Source organism: Podarcis erhardii (assembly GCF_964252035.2).
Source record: "Podarcis erhardii genome assembly, chromosome: 17".
NCBI classification, from domain to species: domain Eukaryota; kingdom Metazoa; phylum Chordata; class Lepidosauria; order Squamata; family Lacertidae; genus Podarcis; species Podarcis erhardii.
The window spans coordinates 26,779,724-26,799,718 of NC_138515.1; the positions used below are offsets into that span (position 1 = coordinate 26,779,724).

The 19,995-nt window shown below is 44.8% G+C and overlaps 1 protein-coding gene and 1 long non-coding RNA gene across 4 annotated transcripts in view; both read left to right on the forward strand.

Moving 5' to 3' along the window:
• The window catches only part of CLCN1 (chloride voltage-gated channel 1), a 103,454-nt gene that overhangs the window by 44,791 nt on the left and 38,668 nt on the right, over positions 1-19,995 (forward strand). For all 3 annotated transcript variants that reach the window (XM_081844894.1, XM_081844893.1, XM_081844892.1), the window contains exons 2-3: positions 15,872-16,025; positions 17,200-17,331. In XM_081844894.1, coding sequence (XP_081701020.1) covers positions 15,872-16,025; positions 17,200-17,331 — 286 coding nt within the window. The remainder of the gene's footprint in view (positions 1-15,871; positions 16,026-17,199; positions 17,332-19,995) is intronic.
• On the forward strand, positions 12,324-14,196 carry LOC309332585. The gene is made up of 3 exons (XR_014152208.1): positions 12,324-12,403; positions 12,735-13,435; positions 13,685-14,196. It is a non-coding gene; the product is annotated as an uncharacterized lncRNA (long non-coding RNA).

The window sequence follows — 19,995 nt, forward strand, 5'->3', positions numbered from 1 at the left end:
GGCGCTGTGGGTTAAACCACAGAGCCTAGGACTTGCCGATCAGAAGGTCGGTGGTTCGAATCCCGTGACGGGGTGAGCTCCCGTTGCTCGGTCCCTGCTCCTGCCAACCTAGCAGTTCGAAAGCACGTCAAAGTGCAAGTAGATAAATAGGTACCACTCCGGCGGGAAGGTAAACGGTGTTTCCGTGCACTAGTCTGGTTCGCCAGAAGTGGCTTAGTTGTGCTGGCCACATGGACCCGGAAGCCTGTACGCCGGCTCCCTCGTCCAATAAAGCGAGATGAGCGCCGCAACCCCAGAGTCGGTCACGACTGGACCTAATGGTCAGGGGTCCCTTTACCCTTTACCTAGTCTCCCAGATTTCTCTCATTTTCCTCATTTCCTCCAACCCACCAGGTTGTTCCACTCTCTGCTCAACTTCCACGATGGTTATCTGGCTTGAAAAGCATATGGAGCTGAAAGAGGAAGTGGGAACAAGTATCATCCCTACCGCTTCCTCTTTCATCTTCGTGTACTTTTCGTGGGAGAATAAGATATCCGCCTTCATCTCCTTAGGAACTTCGAAGCTTTGCAGGCACCAAGGAAAGTGCTCAGTGGCACAATTCTGCCCACAGAAACTGTATTTTGAGCCCCATGGCTTGGCTAGACTGAGAAATAGGGCCTATCCCCAGCTACCCAGAAAGTAGGAGGGATTTGAAACTTGTCCCCCATATTCAAACCCATCATTCTAACCAGCAGACTACAAGTCCTTTTCAGGCATTGCAATATTCAGAATAAGAGGCACGTTTGCCAACGCTGCCTTTGCCATGTTGAGCAGCAAAGTCTAAAGGGGGTTAATAAATGTATTTGCCTGTGTGCACAAACATGCTTCCATGTGATCCTGCATAATGGGTTCTTAATCAGGTTGGAAGTGCATTCAGGTGAACATGTTTGTAAGCCTCCCTTTAGAGCTTGCTCATCACAGCAAAGTCAGGGTGAAGGGGGCATGGTGGCGTGTTTTGAATTTTTAATGCCCAAAGCAGACTATGCTGGTCCATGAGAATGGCTCTGTTTTTTAATGACTTGGGTGAGGTTTATATGTTGAATGGGGGAAAGAGGCTCTAAGAGGATGGAAGGCACAGCTTGGCTAAGAATGTCACGACTGCTTCACATATGTAGCCTTAGGTGCATTTTGGACATGGGCAAGTTTTGCAACTAGAATTCACATATTCTGGGGCTTTGCAAATTGGTGCACTGTGTAAAAGCAGCATGGATGAATGCTGATTAGATGAAGCTCTCATAAATTTACTTAGGCCGGTTTCCTGGGAATATTTTGTTTGAAGTGGGAATTGGTAATCATTCATTCATTTTTTGGTAACTGAATGTGGCAGTTCTATGAGGCATCGGGATCTGAGTGCAGCTGAGAAGAGTCGTGACAACATCCTTTGATAATCAAGGGCCTTCTTCCTTCATTGACTTACATTCATGAGCCAACTCATTGAGAACCCATTGGCATGCGAATAAGGAAACTGATACCTCATCAGAATTAAACCCAACAGAATCTAAAGAAACAGCACCAGCCACAAGTTCTGTGTGCAGAAACAGGTCTCTTTGTACAGTGGTGCCCCGCAAGACGAACGCCTCGCAAGACGGAAAACTCGCTAGACGAAAGGGTTTTCCGTTTTTCGAGGCGCTTAGCAAGACGAATTTCCCTATGGGCTTGCTTCGCAAGACGAAAACGTCTTGTGAGTCTTGAGAGTTTTTCCCTTTTCCCCGCTAATAGGCGCTAAGCCGCTAATAGCGCTAATCCGCTAAGCCGCTAATGGCCGTGCTTCGCAAGACGAAAAAACCGCTAGACGAAGAGACTCACGGAACGAATTATTTTCGTACAGAGGCACCACTGTACAGCTAATCACCTTTGTAATACATATCAAATACATTTTTTAAAAAATAATATTTTTATTCATTTCCACAAAAGAAAAACAACAACAAAAAAACCATTTTTTATACAATCAATTCACATTTTATCACACATTCATCTCTTTTTTTGACTTCCCTCAGCTCCTCTGCCAATCTTTCGTTTGCATCAATATTATTAATGCATTTCTTAACTTAGTATTGCCTTTAGATATCTCCTTCCCTCCTCTTATTTTCTTTTTAACAATATTCCTCTGTTTTTCACAGAGTCTCTTGAAAACCAACAAACGTTATCTGTTCATCACATATGCCTTTCAGATAATCTGTAAATCCTCCCCAGTCCTCGATGAACTTTTGGTCTCGTTGATACCGAATCTTCCCTGTTAGTTTGTCCAATTCTGCATAATCAGTCAATTTCAGTCTCCATTCTTCCACCGTCGGTAATTCTTCCTGCTTCCATTTTTGGGCCAAAAGTATTCTCGCTGCTGTAACTGTGTATTGAAAAAGTTTACAATCTTTCTCACTTATCTCATTTCCTACCAATCCCAATAAGAAGGCCTCCGGTTTCTTAATAAATGTATATTTCAACATCTTTTTCAATTCATTATATATCATTTCCCAGAAGCCTCTCACCTTTTTACACTCCCACCACATATGATAGAATGTCCCTTCTTTTTCTCATATCAAATACATTTTACACTATTTACACATTTGCAGGTAGGCAAGTATGTGCACAAGTCAAAAATTTCATATGCCTTGTTGAAGCATCATTTTGATGCTAAAATATTTTTATCTCAGAAATCATACTCCAGGTAATCAGCAGTCACAAAAAAACCCTCCTTTAAAAAGTTATCTTCCAGCACTCCTTGTGAAAATGTTCACATTCATTAACCAAACCAGATCTGATTTGCTATGCAATGTTATCACATCATTCCATTCACTCCGTGATCCCTGATTGGGCAAGAGCATATCCTCCAACATTCCTCAGATGAAAATAGGGACATTTCTCACTGTCCACTGACCCTCCTTGACCCCCCATATTTGCCCCCCGCCCTGAGCATTTCCACCACCACTACATCAACGGGACACAGCACAGACACCCTCCACCATCCTGAAAAAATCCCTTAATCCTGATTGATAGATTTATAAAAAGAAAAACACACCAATAAATAAATTTTAGGAGGGGGCAAGATTAGATGTGGATTCACAATTATATATATATATATATATATATATATATATATATATATATGGGATGCGGGTGTCACTGTGGGTTAAACCACAGAGCCTAGGACTTGCCGATCAGAATGTCAGCGGTTCGAATCCCCGCAATGGGGTGAGCTCCCGTTGCTCAGTCCCAGCTCCTGCCAACCTAGCAGTTGAAAAGCACGCAATGCAAGTATGTAAATAGGTATCGCTCTGGTGGGAAGGTAAACAGTGTTTCTGTGCGCTGCTCTGGTTTTGCCAGAAGCGGCTTAGTCATGCTGGCCACATGACCTGGAAAAACTGTCTGCAGACAAACGCCGGCTCCCTCGGCCAGTAAAGTGAGATGAGCGCCACAACCCCAGAGTCGTTCGCGACTGGACTTAACTGTCAGGGGTCCTTTACCTTTTCTCACACACACACACACACACACACACACACACACACACACACAGTGGTACCTCGGGTTACAGACACTTCCGGTTACAGACTATGCTAACCCATAAATAGTACCTCGGGTTAAGAACTTTGCTTCAGGATGAGAACAGAAATCGAGCAGCAGTGGGAGGCCCCGTTAACTAAAGTGGTGCTTCAGGTTAAGAACAGTTTCAGGTTAAGAACGGACCTCTGAGGTAAATGTAAATGTAAAGGGACCCATGACCATTAGCTCATCTCGCTTTATTGGCCGAGGGAGCCGGCATACAGCTTCCGGGTCAGAGGTACCACTGTATATATAAATATATAAAATCAAGACTTCTTGCGCTCCACTCTACTCCCCCTTTCTTCCTGGCCAGCGTGGCCCTGCTCTCTGCCTGCCCCTCTGAGCTGGCACATCACACAGGGCTGGGCCTCGGTGGCCACAACCTCCCCTCCTACTCATCCACCCTCCAGCAGCTGCTTCAAGCTGCCCAAAGGAGGAAACTGGAAGTGGTGGTCAAGGAGAGGCGATGGGATGCTCCCTTGCAGCCTCCTCCGCTGCTGCCATCACCACTCAGGTCAAGCGCTGGCTCATTTGCAAGATCGGTGGCAGTGGCACTAGCTGGGCAAATAGGGATATCCTTGGATCAAATCAGAAGCTAGGATGGCTTTCGTAATTCCGGGACAGCCTCTGGAAAATAGGGACACTTGGAGCATATGCAAGATGCGAGTGGAAGAAGCGCTCTGCCCACCTCCTGTAAAGTGGGTTAATGTGTAAATATTCACACAGTTTAATTAAATATCAGTGCAGTGGTCGTGGGATGCTATTCCACTAGTATTTCTGGTTTTTTTAAAAATTAAACCTGAGAGTTTTTGATGCACCTCTAAAACTGATTCTAGAGATGAAAAATGGAGAATTCTCTCAGCTAGGGGAAGAGAACTGCCGAATGGAGGTGTAGGAAACAACAGTGGGGAAAATGAAGAAAGCAATGTCACTATTATTTAGTTACTCAGTTTGCAGACTTGACTTAGTATTTAAGGATACTGGAAAAAATAATTATCCACCCCCACCCTGGCTGCTTTGACTCCCAGTTCAAAGTCCCAAGAGGAAGTGTGTGTGCATTGCTAACAAAGGGTTAAGCAATAAAAGGCCAAGAGCAATGGCAGAGGTATGGGGGGAGCCCAGGACAGAAATAGCAATCGGCAAGGTTGTGTAGCGATAAACATTGGCCTGATGTGCTCTTGGAGAGCTACTGCAAGGGGTGAGGAGGAGTTCAGGATCAGGAGAGAGAAGGAGCTCACGGATTAGGCTCAGAAGAATGGAAAGGGGTCTGAACTCTGTGTACCCGCTGCTATGTGTGGAGCCCAAGACGAGAATAGTAAATGAAAAACCTTGTGAGGTCATCACCACCCACGGGGCTTAGATCTTCAGGCTGCATCGGAGTCAACTCAAGTGCTAGGGTCTCCCCCGTTCCAGTGTAACTACATCGTGCAGTCCAGCAGTCTCTGGTATTAAGAACTGGTTATTTAATATACTGGGTAGCAATGTGTGCATTTATCCTTATTTTGTTTTTTGCATTTTTACTCACAATTTCAGCTTCTCCCTGCTTGGTGTTTACACCCTTCGGATATTTGTGGGCCGTTATCATATTGCTTCTTAGTCATCGTTTAGCCAGCTCTTTTAATCTTTCTCCTCAGGTCAGTCTCACCAGCTGCTGTCCAAGGATCTCCTGCAATTTTTGCAGGCCCTTTCTGGCCCTGTGCCCACACCGTGGCATAACAACATACTGCAAAAGCTCTCAAGCACAATATTATAGAGCTTGCGTGCGGGAGAAGCAATTGGACTGATTTTCAGTATTGATCAGAAGAGGGTAGTTGTTTTTTTGAGTAACATCCTTTCCAGGCTGTACCCAGGATTTTTGTGGGGAACTTAAGGATATATTTGTGACCGAGTGGAGCTTATCAATCAATATGGAACAATAACCCCCCTCCCTCTCTGCTGTTTTTGGACTACAACTCCCATCACCCCTAGCTAGCAGGACCAGAATGCTTGTACTGTGCCCTGATCTCACCAAATAGATTGGGCGTTCTCTTTAGCCCTATCCAGGTGTTTAAGACCATCCAAAAAGGAGATAAGTAAAGCTGCACACATGCAGCTTGCACATCTCACCAGCTCTTTCCACATATTGGGGGGGGGCATGCCCCGAATGCACAGAGGAAACTGGGGAGGGACCAGTGGAGGGGTGGGGTGAGTGTGCGGGGTCCAGCTTTCCTCCCTCACATGATTATTGCTGCGTGATCCTCAAATAGGAAAAGTTGTACTCCTAACAAACTACCTACCTGAGCTAATGGATGTAATATGTGGTTGGGTGCTACGGAACTCTATATTTTTCATTGGACCCTTAAAATTTATGTCATCGCTGCCTTGTTTGGAAGGCTCCAGATTTCCTGGCAGCCAAGACAACCAAGGGACAGTTTTCTTGTCTGGATCAGAAAAGGGTGGTCTAGTGGTAGTCATGGGCATAGCCAAGGGGGGCAGGGAGGGGCAGCTGCCCCCCAATCAATAAAAATAATTAAAAATAGCTAACTGAGGTTCTGCCCCACAACAAAAGTCCTGCTGCCCCTAAAATAAATCCTGGCTACACTCATGGTGGTAGTGGGTGTTTTGTTGATTCCTTTATTATGTTCAGATGAGTTTCTAGTTTCAATTTGTTGGTTAGCTTTTCTAGTAGGGCTGTTTCCCATACGGTTTGGTACCAGTGGTCCAGGTTCACTCCTGATAGGTCCTTCCAGAGTCTAGTTATGATGTTCCTGGCTGCTATGAGTAGATGGCTTATGAGTTCTTTGTAGCGTGAGTGTGCATTATTGTCTTGAAAAATATTCAATAGGGCCAGTTCTGGAAACTTTTGAGACTGACTGGTTAAGAAGTAAGGGGGGGAAAGCTATGTGAGTGTGTTTTACAGCTGTTTTTAGTTTAAAATAGTTTTTTCATTGGACTTACATAGAATCTAATTTTTTAATTGTTAAGTGTGGTTTTAACAATTGTCCAATAAATGTTACTTTTTATCTTTTAAGATAAGCCCTTGACAAAAGTGTTTGGGGCAAAACACCTTGGGCATATTGCATGACTAAAGAACCTGTTCTTCTTAGCATCTTTGAAATTTTGCACTCTCTCTTTCGCATGACTATTCCGTTCTGAAGGGCTGCTGGACCCTGGAAGATAATGGAATCTCAGAGGCTTCTGAGAGCTCTTGCAGGATTTCCAGTACTGTACAGTACTGCTGATGCCTTGGTCTCCCTGTGAAGTTAGGGCAATAGATGTACTTGATCCAAATATCCTCTTCCACTGAGAAACGTCCAGCTGGCTCCCTAATTCACTGGAAAGCTCTAAGCTATGAAGCAGTTTGGGAGGTGGCTTGAACACAAGGTGGTAGACGACTCACGGTGTGTCTTGCCAAACATGGACGAAAGCTTGTTATTGAGCTTAATGTGGTATAGAACCAGTCTGGACATGTGTACCTCTACATGCCCTACCTTTGCCCTTTCCGGCATATAACATCGTCTGGAGTAACTTTGATCAGCTGGACCAGGGAGATAGTGAATACCTCATAAGTGGGGAAAGACCCAGCTGCCCTAGATGAGGCAGTCGTATACCCGCTAATGAAAAAGCCCTTCTGAGACACAGAAGATTGTAATAAATATTGGCAAATTCCAAATGTTGCCTTCCTGGGCAAGGTGCTTGAGTGGTTGGTTGGTTGCAGTTCAAGTCCAGTTGCTCCTGGATGAGACCAATTATCTACATCTATTTCAATCATGTTTCAGACCTGGTTTTTTGGCATAAAAGCTTGCTTGGTCTCCTTGATGGATGCCCCAGCCTGTTTCTAGGCACAATTCCAGGTCCAACATATTCTCCCTTTCAATTCAGCAAGTAAGATAAATAGAGACACACAGTGGTCTATTCAGATTTATTTGTATGCAAGTCCTACTGGATTTATTCCAGTGTAAGTGTTAGAGAGTTTCAGATTAGGGCATTGTTGTTGTTGTTTAGTTGTTTAGTCGTGTCCAACTCTTTGTGACCCCATGGACCAGAGCACGCCAGGCACTCCTGTCTTCCACTACCTCCTGCAGTTTGGTCAAACTAGGGCATACACTAGGGCATATCCACACATACATGGGTTACTGTTTCCACATGTGGGTTTAAGTGCCTTCATCCCCACATGAGTGCTTTGAGTTTTATTTCTCCCAAATCCACCTCCATGTTTCCCTTCCACACTAGTGGGTTAATGCTTGATGGGGGATGTGGGTGACACTGTGGTCTAAACCACCCAGTTTCTTAGGCTTGCCAGTCAGAAGGTTGGCGGTTCAAATCCCCATGACAGAATGAGCTCCCGTTGCTCTGCCCCAGCTTCTGTCAACCTAGCAGTTCGAAAGCACGCCAGTGCAAGTAGATAAATAGGTACCTCTGCGGCAGGAAAGTAAACGGCGTTTCCGTGCGCTCTGGTTTCTGTTGTGTTGTTCCGTTGCACCAGAAGCAGTTTAGTCATGCTGGCAACGTGACCTGGAAAGCTGTCTGTGGACAAATGCCGGCTCCCTCAGCCTGAAAGTGAGATGAGCGCTGCAACCCGAGAGTCACCTTTGACTGGATTTAACTGTCCAGGGGTCATTTACATTTTTGCCCTTTTAATGCTTGAGGATATTGGTACTTTGTCTTGTTGTCACCCTCCCCTCAATTAGTACTTACTCATCCATCATAAAATCCAGAAACCTGAGGTTCAGTTTGGGCATACATGCAAGAATTTGTTTATTCATGCACAAACACCTTTAAAAAAAAATTAATAGAAGTTTTCCAATATTCCAAACCTACAGTAGTAGAGAAGGGAGGTGAGGAGAGAGAGAAGGAAAACAGCATGTGGACTCTCTGTCTCTGACTCTTTCCCTCCCTCCCCTTCTGCATGAAATGAGGCTGGGAACCACATGTATCCCACTTTCAGCAGGTTCCCCACCACTGGCCTATACAGATGTTTTTATATTCTGTATTTTCTATTCTAAATACAGGTGTTTTATATTCTGTCTTTTATATATTCTGTGATAGATGAATGTGCGCACACACACTGTACCTTTAAAGCACATTAAAAACACATTCCCCCCTGCAAAGAATTCTGGGTACTGTAGTTTACCCCTCACAGAGATAAGAGTTCCCAGCAACCCTTAACAAACTACAGTGCCCAGAATTCTTAGAGGGGAAAGAATGGTGCTTCAGTTGTGCTTTAAAGCTATAGTGTGTATGCAGTTGTAGGAGTGCGATTTAGTCCTTAGCTAAGCATGCTTATGATTTAAGACACCATGTCATAGCATGGTTGAATAGAAATAAGACACAATAGATTACAGTGTATAAGTACAGTATAAGGACTTTGTTTTTGTTTTGTTTTTAAAGTTGTTTATTGCTGCATCATCATAGTTAAGTCAACATCATAGGTAGTCACATTTTATGCCGTCTGCAATGCCTCCTGAAGCTGCTCTGTTATTCTATCCCATCCTCTATTCTATTCCTCCCTCCCTCTTTGTTTCCTCTATATTTCTTGGCTTTAAAAAGTGTTTTTCTCCTTTTTCTATGCAGTTTAAAAACAGTCAGAAGGGTAAATATTTTATTTGATATATTGATGGCTTTTTACTTTATCCCCAATTGACTTGGGGGAAAAGAAGTCATTGTTTCCAAGCTCTCTGGGAATGAATTGGTAGGCTTCCGCCATGTGCGTTTGTGACACAGTAAAGTCAGAAAGGAATTATTTTCACTTGCTTTCCAGAACAGTAGTTGTATTGGTCCGTTCTACTAAAATAATAACTAATAATAATAAATCTCTGTATACTTATTTGAAGGCTCATCCAGGCTTTTGTTTGTCCTGCTGCTTTCCCCCAGGAAAACCTGCTCTTTAGTGCTGAATCAGAGCAAACAGCAACCAGATTTTTTGCAGATGGATGTTGGCTCCAATTTAGCACTAAAGAGCCTGTTTTCCCTGCGAAAGTGGCGAGAAAAAGCGAAAAACCATTCAGACCTGTGTCTAGAAAGCACGGGATAGGCGAAAAACAGCTTGGACTCATGCCTTCTACGCATGAGACAAGCGGGAGTGTGGGCGGTCCTTGAGAGTAACTATCAAATACAGTAGGGCTTACTTTTGAATAAATCTACAGAGGTAGCCATGGTGAAAATCAATGCACTGCGGTGTTTATTCCAGGTTAGTTCTGCCCATCCTTGGCTTTGGCTTTGCCCCCTACTGGCATGCAAACACCCCGCCAACTGTTAGTAGAGCTCAGTTGGTAGAGCATGAGAATCTTAACCTCAGGGTTGTGGGTTTGAACCCCACGTTGGGCAAAAGATTTCTGCATTGCTAGGGGTTGGACTTAGATGACCCTTGTGGTCCCTTTCAACTCTATGGTTATATGAGGAGGGCTCCACACATTGATGGCATGGGAATGTGCCCTCACATACTGCTGATGAGGAAATGGAACCCTCAAAGGAAGAAAAGTGGGGAGAAAGATTGCCCACCCTTTTGATAAATGATGGTTTATTTCAAGAGAGAGCAACCTTCTTCAGCCCAAGGACCCTTCAGGGCAACTATCTGTGAGCCATTCATCAGCAGTGTGTGGGGCAGGCCCAAAGTGGGTGGAACAACAGGTATTAATTTTACCTTTGTATAGTAAGCTTGTTTCTGCACACACCTGTATACACGACTCTCTGTTCTCCATCCAGACAGGAAGGAGGCATCTTGGATTACAGTTTGCACAATCCCAGACCACTTGTCCTTGCTGGAAGGGGCTGACGGGAGTCCAACAGCATCAGAGGGGCACCACATTGCTATCCCTGTGCAGAAAAAAAAAATCGTCCATGCCCGGCCCCCCAAAAAACAAGGATGGATGAGGAAATAGGGGGTACATTTAAAGGTAAAGGTAAAGGGACCCCTGACCACTAGGTCCAGTCGTGGCCGACTCTGGGGTTGCGGCGCTCATCTCGCTTTATTGGCCGAGGGAGCCGGCGTACAGCTTCCGGGTCATGCGGCCAGCATGACTAAGCCGCTTCTGGCGAACCAGAGCAGTGCATGGAAACGGCATTTACCTTCCCGCCAGAGTGGTACCTATTTATCTACTTGCACTTTGATGTGCTTTTGAACTGCTAGGTTGGCAGAAGCAGGGACCGAGCAACTGGAGCTCACCCTGTCGCGGGGATTCGAACTGCCACCCTTCTGATCGGCAAGTCCTAGGCTCTGTGGTTTAACCCACAGCGCCACCCGCGTCCCTTGGGGTACATTTAGGAGTGGTGAAAACCATCAGTAGTAATGAAGATGTCCCAAACAGGGAGTCCCACTGCACATTGTGCTCGGATCTGTGTTTTGAAGCCCAAACACCATGGTTTATTTTTAATAAAAGCAAGGAGGAGGACATTTGGAGCAAATAAGCAGAAGACGATTCGTGTATTCTTAACCCTTTCTGCTGCAAATCCAATGGCTCTCCCCTCTCCCTGTAAGAATCACAACGTCACATTTGTCAGCGTGTGGTTACCCCTAACCAACCAGCCCCCACCCCATCCTTTCGTAGGAGATGCAGAGTGGGGGAGCTGAGTTTTATTTGGCTCAATGCTCTCTGTCCCTCCCCAGCAATAGTGGCAAGGGCAGTGTCTTGTTCTGCTGATTCAAGCATCGCCCATCCTCCTCCTGGCACTTGGAGCATGTGTGTGTGTGCGCGCAGAAGATGGGGAGGAGGGCCGTGTTCTGCGAGGTGTGAATTGCCAAGAGCTCAGGACATTTGCTAGTGGGGGAACACGAGCCTCCTAGTGAGCGTTCAATCCAGTGCTGGGTTATTGAAGGGCATGTGACAAAAGAGCTGTGTGTTCTCAAATAAATCCTTCCCCAGGCCGCTCACCGAGAAATGGGGGCCATGCGAAAAGAAAGGGAGAAACGGGATTCAGAAATCTACTTGGCGTGTAAGACAGCATATTTAGCTAGCTCAAAGCCCTGTTGATCCACAGCACTACTTCAAGAGCAGAAAAGCACCTTGAACTCTGAACCCTGCCCAACCTAGGCTCCACAATCTTGCCTGCAAGCCCCCGGGGCATTCATGAGCAGAAGTTAAACTGGAGAAAAGAAGCAAGAGGGAGAACAGGAAGAAACTAACCCTTTGATTGTTATTTTTTTGCTGCAGTGGAAAATCCTCTTTTACTCCTCTATTTTATTGCAACTCAAAACTCACCTAGAACCACTAGGGGGAAGATCACGCACAAGACACAGCCACTCCAGAGTTTTTCACTGAGCCCCATTATAAAATATATTGTAGCTTTGGACCAGAGGACTGTGTTATTTCCCACTGGGAGAGGCTTTGTCTCTTCGGTGGCTGAAAATAGTAGATCTTCCTTCTGAGGTTCAGTGCTAAAGTATTCTGCCTGTGCTTTGTGATATGATGAGCCTTTAAAAAAAAGTCTGTTGAGAACTTAAGAATAAATTTTGTATTTATTACTGTTGAAAATCTTATTTTACATTGATTTGTTTAGTTTGGACAACTTACCTTTCTGCCTTACAGAATCAGTGTGCTTTATGAAAGCTATTTTGACCAGGGATGGATGAATCTAGACAGTTTTCCGTTTCTCTCGGTTTCTTGTTTTTCCAAACTTAACTTTGGTTCACCACATATCTGCATCAGCTTGTGTGTGTTTTCGATAGAAAGTCCTCATGAAAAGATGCCGGCATTTTAGAGCACATTTCTCCAAAAATATACCCAGTTTTCTATACATTTTTGCCTAATATGCTGACATTTGCAAGCAGCATTCCCTAATACAATGCATTCCCATAAGTCATTTTCAGCAATATATACATTTTAATGTTTGCATTTCCCTAATGGGCATGTTTGGTGGCACTGTGGGTTAAACCACAGAGCCTAGGACTTGCTGATCAGAAGGTTGGCGGTTCGAATCCCCGCGACGGGGTGAGCTCCCATTGCTCGGTCTCTGCTCCTGCCAACCTAGCAGTTCGAAAGCATGTCAAAGTGCAAGTAGATAAATAGGTACCACTCCAGCGGGAAGGTAAACAGCGTTTCTGTGTACTGCTCTGGTTCACCAGAAGCGGCTTAGTCATTCTGGCCACATGACCCAAAAGCTGTACGCTGGCTTCCTCAGCCAATAAAGCGAGATGAGTGCCGCAACCTCAGAGTCGGCCACAACTGGACCTAGTGGTCAGGGTTCCCTTTACCTTTATTTGGTTGGAGAACTGCATCAAAAAAATCAGAGAAGTGCAATTTCAAACGACGGCCATGTTTAAATTAGCACCAGGAGTGGATTGCTCAGTGGGGAGAAGCCTCTGAAATGGACTTATGACAGGAATTGGGAGGGGTGAAGTCCAGGCTGCCTGGATGCATCCACACAACAACCTTGTGAGGCAGGTTAGGCAGAAAGACCGGGACTGGAACAAAATACCTTATTTCACCGCATCATTGTTGCCACCTCATAATAGTCGCACCCTTTTATTCGGGCCCTAAAATTGGACCCAAAGCATTCATTGCATAATAGTGCCAGGGCACTCTCAGAGCGCATTCTCAGTACCAGCTGAAGGTGCAAGGGGAGCGGATGGGCGGACATATCTGCCATGAGTGAGGCACGAGAGACCTTGATTGCACCAAAAACAGTTAGTAACAATTAATAAGCAACATAAACATAAGCATGTTCGGCAATAAAAATTGTTTCCTCACATAATGGTTGTGCCTCGGTTTTTCACCACATAATCGCCACACCATCCTTTTTTTTGGAAAAGAAGAATCGGCATTAAAAATGTGACTATTATGCAGTGAAATACAGTAACTCAGTGAATTTTGCGGCTGAGGGACAAATTAGATGGTTGAATACCCTCCCGGCTTTTTCTGTTTGTTAATGAATATTAGTACAGTGGTGCCTCGGGTTAAGCACTTAATTCGTTCTGGAGGTCTGTTCTTAACCTGAAACTGTTCTTAACCTGAAGCACCACTTTAGCTAATGGGGCCTCCCGCTGCCGCCGCGCCGCTGGAGCACAATTTCTGTTCTCATCCTGAAGCAAAGTTCTTAACCTGAAGCACTATTGCTGGGTTAGTGAAGTCTGTAACCTGAAGTGTATGTAACCTGAAGCGTATGTAACCTGAGGTACCACTGTAAGTACAGTAGAAGGCTGATAATTTCACTGGAAGACTGAAAGGAAGAACTTCACTGGGTACATGGCAGCAGCGGATAAAGATTTCTTCATCGCCATCCCTCCTGCCGCCTCATAGACCAGCAAATGGATGTAAAGCTTTGTCCCAGCCCAGGTCATGGAGAGATTTGGGGAGAGGATGCTGAGAAGCAACCTTGTCAAATTGCTCCAGATCGTCTTCCATTCCACATCTCCACCAGGGCAGCGACAAAGGTGTTGTCATAGTATTCTCCATCATCCTTTGGATATTTTGGAAATCTGTTGGATCTGTTAGTCTTTGTGGGGTGGCTGGCTATTTCAGTGGCATAGGATGGGCGGGGCAGCGAGGGAGGTTGCCCTGGGTGCATTTTTTTAAGGGCAATTTTTTTTGGGGGGGGGATGCCTGCTGTATCCTCATGCCACCCCTGTGGCTCAACCCCGTACCACTCTGTGAGGGCAGCTGCATTTTGTTTCGCTGGCATGGGTGTGGAAAGACTATATGAACAGAAGTGTTTACACAGAAAGTTGAGGTGATAATTTTCCGAGCTTCTTCAGCAGAAGTATGAGGAACAATTGCTTTCTGGGTACGCTGGCTCAATTTGGTGAGCTGTCTTAAGGTGGGGGGGTGGCGGTTGCCCTCCTAGGTGACATCATGCTGGGTCATAAGGAAAGGGTTAAATGAGTGTGAAGTGATTGGCAAATGGGAACCCAAGGGGAGGAGTTAGAATTAGTGTTGTTAAGAAGTCAGTGGGGTGTTAGAGAAGAGAGAGGGAGGATAAGTCTGTGGGTTGGTCAAGTTGTGTTGTGAGAGTGTGAGAGAATCTGTTAAGAGGAGTCAGATAGACAGTTGAGATAATCATTTAGAAGTTATTAGGAAGGTATAGGCCGGTAAAGAAACTAAGATTAAGAAACTGACAAGAAAAATTATATGAAATCATAAACTTGTTAAGGCTTATAAAATAAACTTGTTTATTTGGTTTGATGTTAACAACTGTCTGGACTTCGTGTGTACCCGAGAGAAACGGGTTGGTGGCAGCGGGGAAGCAATCACAGTGGTGGCACAGGGATCAATAGACCGTCAAACGTCCGGGGACCCTGTGTGATCGCCACAGGGGGTTATTATTATTTTTTAAAACTGCAGCCTCAGCATCTTCCATTTATTGTTGATCACAGTCATTTTGAAAACAATGGATCTTTCTTCCTGTTGCTCTGCAGCACTGGCTTATTTCCTGTATCTGGCTGGTCTGTTGATTTTAATGCCAAAGAACTAATTACACAGTGGTAAATGATACTGTTTTGGCAGTCATTTCAGGCAGAAACCATGGAGGGAAGGAGGGAGATTAGCAAGATCAGGGAGCAAGAGAGATCAGACAAATCACCTTTGTTTGCCTTTTTTGGGCAGAAACCAGGGACAGAAGGAGAAATCACAGATTAGAAATGTTCCCGTCTGAAATAATGGAAATCACCAGCTCATTATGTGAACACTTGCCTAATGAATGATTTTCCTGGGAATTCATTCTGTTCAGAAAGCAGGATTTGTGTGTACACATAATACACACAGGCTGTGTTCATATCTTTCCCCTTACAGATGGAAAAACATCATAATTGGAAAAATGGTCCACAGGAAAGGGCTATACATCCCAATGCAGTTTTTTTTTCATTTTTTTAAAGTACAGTGGTACTTCGGGTTACATACGCTTCAGGTTACATACGCTTCAGGTTACAGACTTCGATAACCCAGAAATAGTGCTTCAGGTTAAGAACTTTGCTTCAGGATGAGAACAGAAATCGTGCTCCAGCGGCACAGCAGCAGCAGGAGGCCCCATTAGCTAAAGTGGTGCTTCAGGTTAAGAACAGTTTCAGGTTAAGAACGGACCTCCAGAACGAATTAAGTACTTAACCCGAGGTACCACTGTACAAGTACAAGTTTGGAGACTGTTACATGCATCTAGTTTGGACCTAACATTTCTCCAGAGATACGGCTTGATCACACATGCAGATTCATCAGGTGGTTACGGTCTGCATGCTAGTTACACATCATTAAGGTAGATGTAAATTAAAGGCAGCACGGATCTAGGGAAACCACCTATGGGGTCTTGCTGCTATCAAGTCCCCTTGGTCTCTTTTTGTTGTCTTATGAGTGACTTGGTTGTGCTAACTGCCCACTCCTCTGTCCACAGCTCTATGGCCAGTACACAGACAACCTCTGCAGTCTTTCCCAGAAGGAAGAAGATGAACTCCTGGGGGAGAAGAGGCCCCAACGCAATGGCCAGGGACCCCTGAAGCGAGTCAGCCAGGCCGAAGTGAAAGCAGAACGCTACTCCAAGTGCCATGGTAGGCCTCATGGAAGCCCTGCTTTTCCAACGGGCTCTCCACACTGGTACACTATCCAGCGTGAAAATGGATGGAGTTAATTGTGTCAGGGTTGTGTTTGTGTGGATGCAATGAAACAATCCCAGAGGAAACAGAAAGCTTTGGTACTTTCACTCCATGTACTGGAAGCTATCTACCTTCAGGAGAACCTTCCTACTACACTGGTGTGTACTGAGGAGCTGAACATTGAACACCAAATAACTGTGGCAGGAGTGGGAAACCTCTGGTTCTTCAGATGCTGCTGAACTACATCTTCCATCAACCCCAGCCAGCATAGACAATAGTCTAGGCTGATGGGAGACGTACCGTACCACAACAACATTTGGAAGGCCAGAGTTTCCCTAGACCTGCTGCATGGGTTACAGAGGTTAGAGTTAGATTTCCAAAAACAGGCTTGAGGTAAGAGTTGAGAAACTTTTCCCAAGTGACTAGCTGGTTAAATGGCACTATTATGTGCTACTCATTTCTCAGCAAGGTGATGCATTCCAGGAGCAGCTTCCTGGGTTTGGTTTCTGAGGTTGTTGGACATTTATGGTGGATTCTGTAGCATTTGAGTTTATTTACAAATATGCATGTTGAACGCAGGTGGTAGAAATAAGAACTTAAATGCTCTTACAGTCGAAAGGAAGCTATCACCAGGAATGACTAGCCATAGCAGTAGGAAGACAGTGGAATAAATTGGCTCAAGAAAAGGATTAGGCGAATGTAAGGGTGTTCGGGGCCATTAATATACAGAATGAGATAATTCAGAAATGATAACTTACTCTCAAAGCGCCTCTCATATTTTTGAGCTCTGGAAAGTAGGAGTTCATGGAAGGAGACTGACACCATGATGTGGCTTTTATCATATTGTTCTTGAATGCACAACATGTAATGTCCTGTTAGATGGACTATTCAGGTCTGCCAGTTTTACAGTTTTCACAGATTAGGTGAAATGGGAAACATTTCTTATTTTTTCTTGCCTACTGTTTGCTGATTTTAAGCCAAATGCACAGTCAATATTTGATTAAGTACATGGATCGAAGCTGATTTGATTCCTGTTGAATTCATTGAAGCTGATTGAACTGATATCCAAGTACTGCAGCTTTTTGTCAGCTCGCACTGTTATGGTCTGAAATTTCTTTATCCTCCACAGCCTGTGCTAAAAGAATCCAGAACTATGTTACCAAGAAGATGGGAGAAGACTGGATCTTCTTGGTCCTCCTGGGCCTTGTCATGGCACTGGTGAGCTGGGGGGTGGATTACTCCAGTGCCAAGAGCCTGCAAGGTAGGTGGACTGATTATTTGCGAATCCCCCCCCCAACTCATTTGTTGTTCACCAGGTACATTGTTTACACCAAAAACCCTTCATTAATAACACAAATCCAGGAGAGTTGGACTTTAGGACATTCCCACCACATGTGGAAGTATGTGCCTGTGGAGGTGCATCCTCTCCAGCATTTTGGTGAGACTCCTGGGCGTATCAGCGCTAGTTTACGTGGTGTTAGGTACCACAAGTGAGTTTCAGAGTGAGTTCTTTTTGCTGATATGGATTTAAAGGGAGGTTTAGACCACATTCTAGTCCATTGGGTGGGGTTAATCTTATAGCCTATGTTGTCCTCCAGTTGTTTTTTGATTACGTTGAGGGGGTTTGTGGGATTTTGGAGCAGTATTTTGTCTATTGAGGATACCATCCCTTTGCCATGTCCCTTTGTTGTTAGGAGGAGGTTTTCGAAGGTTGTCAAGGGCCTAGTTGCTGCTGATTTTACTACTGGATTAAGAGGGCATGTAATTGGTGTATGTAACACTAATGTCTCACAACAAATGAAACTGATCTGTAGAAAACGCAACTTGAAAAAAGAGACAGTGCAGATATTTTTGTAAACCAATTATATATATATATATATATATATATATATATATATATATATATATAACACATGAATCCATGCTACAGGCTGCTGGGAAGAGCAATAACAAGGGAGAAGATCTGTGTGAAGTTTGAAAGGTCTTAAAAAACAACAGATCAGGTTTGCAAAGGCATATATGTACTCTTGTGTAGACAGCTATGAGCAGACGGAGGGTGTCATCTCACTACTCTACACCAACTCTCACTTGCCAATTTGAAGAAAATACATCCAGATCCTTGTTCCTGAATCCAGGCTTTTAGTAATTGCTATGACACGGCTGCCTTTACCTCACACAGAGTCAGGGAACAGCATTCAGTCTGCATGTGGCTCCAGCCTCAGTGACCATTGAGGGGAATCCCCGACCCCTGCTGAGGTACACAATATCAACTCAGAGCTGAAGCAGTCACAAGAGAGTTAGGGGAATGGGGTGCGGGTGACAGTGACACAAGCAAACAGCTACCACAGGCTTTCGGTGCCTCCTGCATAAGCAGGTGTTATAGATTGGGGGACCCCACCCCTAAACCCTAGAAATTAATACATTGTGGGATTTCGATTAATTGGGATATGAATGAAAGTACAAGCTGCAGAACTGTGCCAGACAAGGAATTTGCCGGGCTGACCTGGCAAAGAGCAAATTGTTATGTACTGAAGTTCTCACCCTGGGCCAGCAGGGGGATACTGTAAATAGTTTTCACTCAGGTCCACATATGCAAATAAGGGATTGAAAGTGACTTTCCGTGATTGGATAGTTACAGAAAGTGTTACAGTTGCGTTGTAGTGGAGTGCTATATAAGCAGGCTGGCTGAACCCTTCAGTTCAGTTCTGTTCTGTTCTGGCCTGTGAATAAACAAGAGCTGTTTGAAGAATCGCTGTGTCGTCTGATATGTTCACCCACAACTTAACACAAATCTTTTGACATGATAAAAGGGGTTGATGGGCCAACGGAGAGGAATCCTTTGGCTTGGGGAGACAGGTGTTGCCAAGGTGATGGGGTGTGTGTTTGAGGTGACAGGGAAGAGTTTTTGAGCAAGATGGTCTGGGAAGAAGAAGAGGGAAGAAAAAAGACTGGGATCCATCTTGGGCAGGTTGGCTGCAGGCTGGCTGGGAGATATGCCTTAGATTCCAGGGCTGCACTGCTGGGAAGGACACGCTCCTCTTGAAATGTCCATCCTAGACTTCCTCCATGCAGATTGAAGGTGTAAATAGATGAATAAACAATATTTCTTAAAGCTACGACAGTCTTTGCTGTGTCTAAGTTTTCCGAAGGTACACAGACCCTGGGTGAATGCCTGGAACCCCATGGGCTCTTGCCACCGCTCGACAGAGAGAAGAGGCACCCAACTTTTGTAACCCATTGTTCCTCATATATATTGCTAGTCCTCCATCTCCCACTGTGTCTGTGTACACCCTATACTTTTAAAGCACATTGGAAGCAGTTTCTTTCCCCTCAGAGAATTCTGGGCTCTGTAGTTTGTTACTGGTTTCTGGGAATTGTAACTCTGTAAGTACTCAGAATATCAGAAGGTGACGTTTTCCTCCTAATTGGAGTTCCATATTACAAAAGGCTTTCTATATTTAATATCTGCTGCCATATAGCTGTTAAAGGCACAAGAGTCCGGCTCTCTCCCAATGCCAACCCTAAAACTATGCCAAGAACTCAAGTTTCATGAGCTGTAAAATAAGCTATGTTACTGCCGTAGGTCTTTCACAAGCTCATCTTCAGCTGGCAATACAGTGGTACCTCTGGCTACGGACTTAATTTGTTCCAGAGGTCCGTTCTTAACCTGAAACCGTTCTTAACCTGAGGTACCACTTTAGCTAATGGGGTCTCCCGCTGCCACCACCATGCGATTTCTGTTCTCATCCTAAGGTAAAGTTCTTAACCTGAGGTACTACTTCCAGGTTTGCGGAGTCTGTAACCCGAAGTGTTTGTAAACTGTGGTTTTTGTAACCCGAAGTACCACTGTACTACATTCAGTGCAAGACCAGGCATGGCATTTCAGGTGCAGGGGGTCAAAAGTGATTTTAAGATTTAGGGCAGT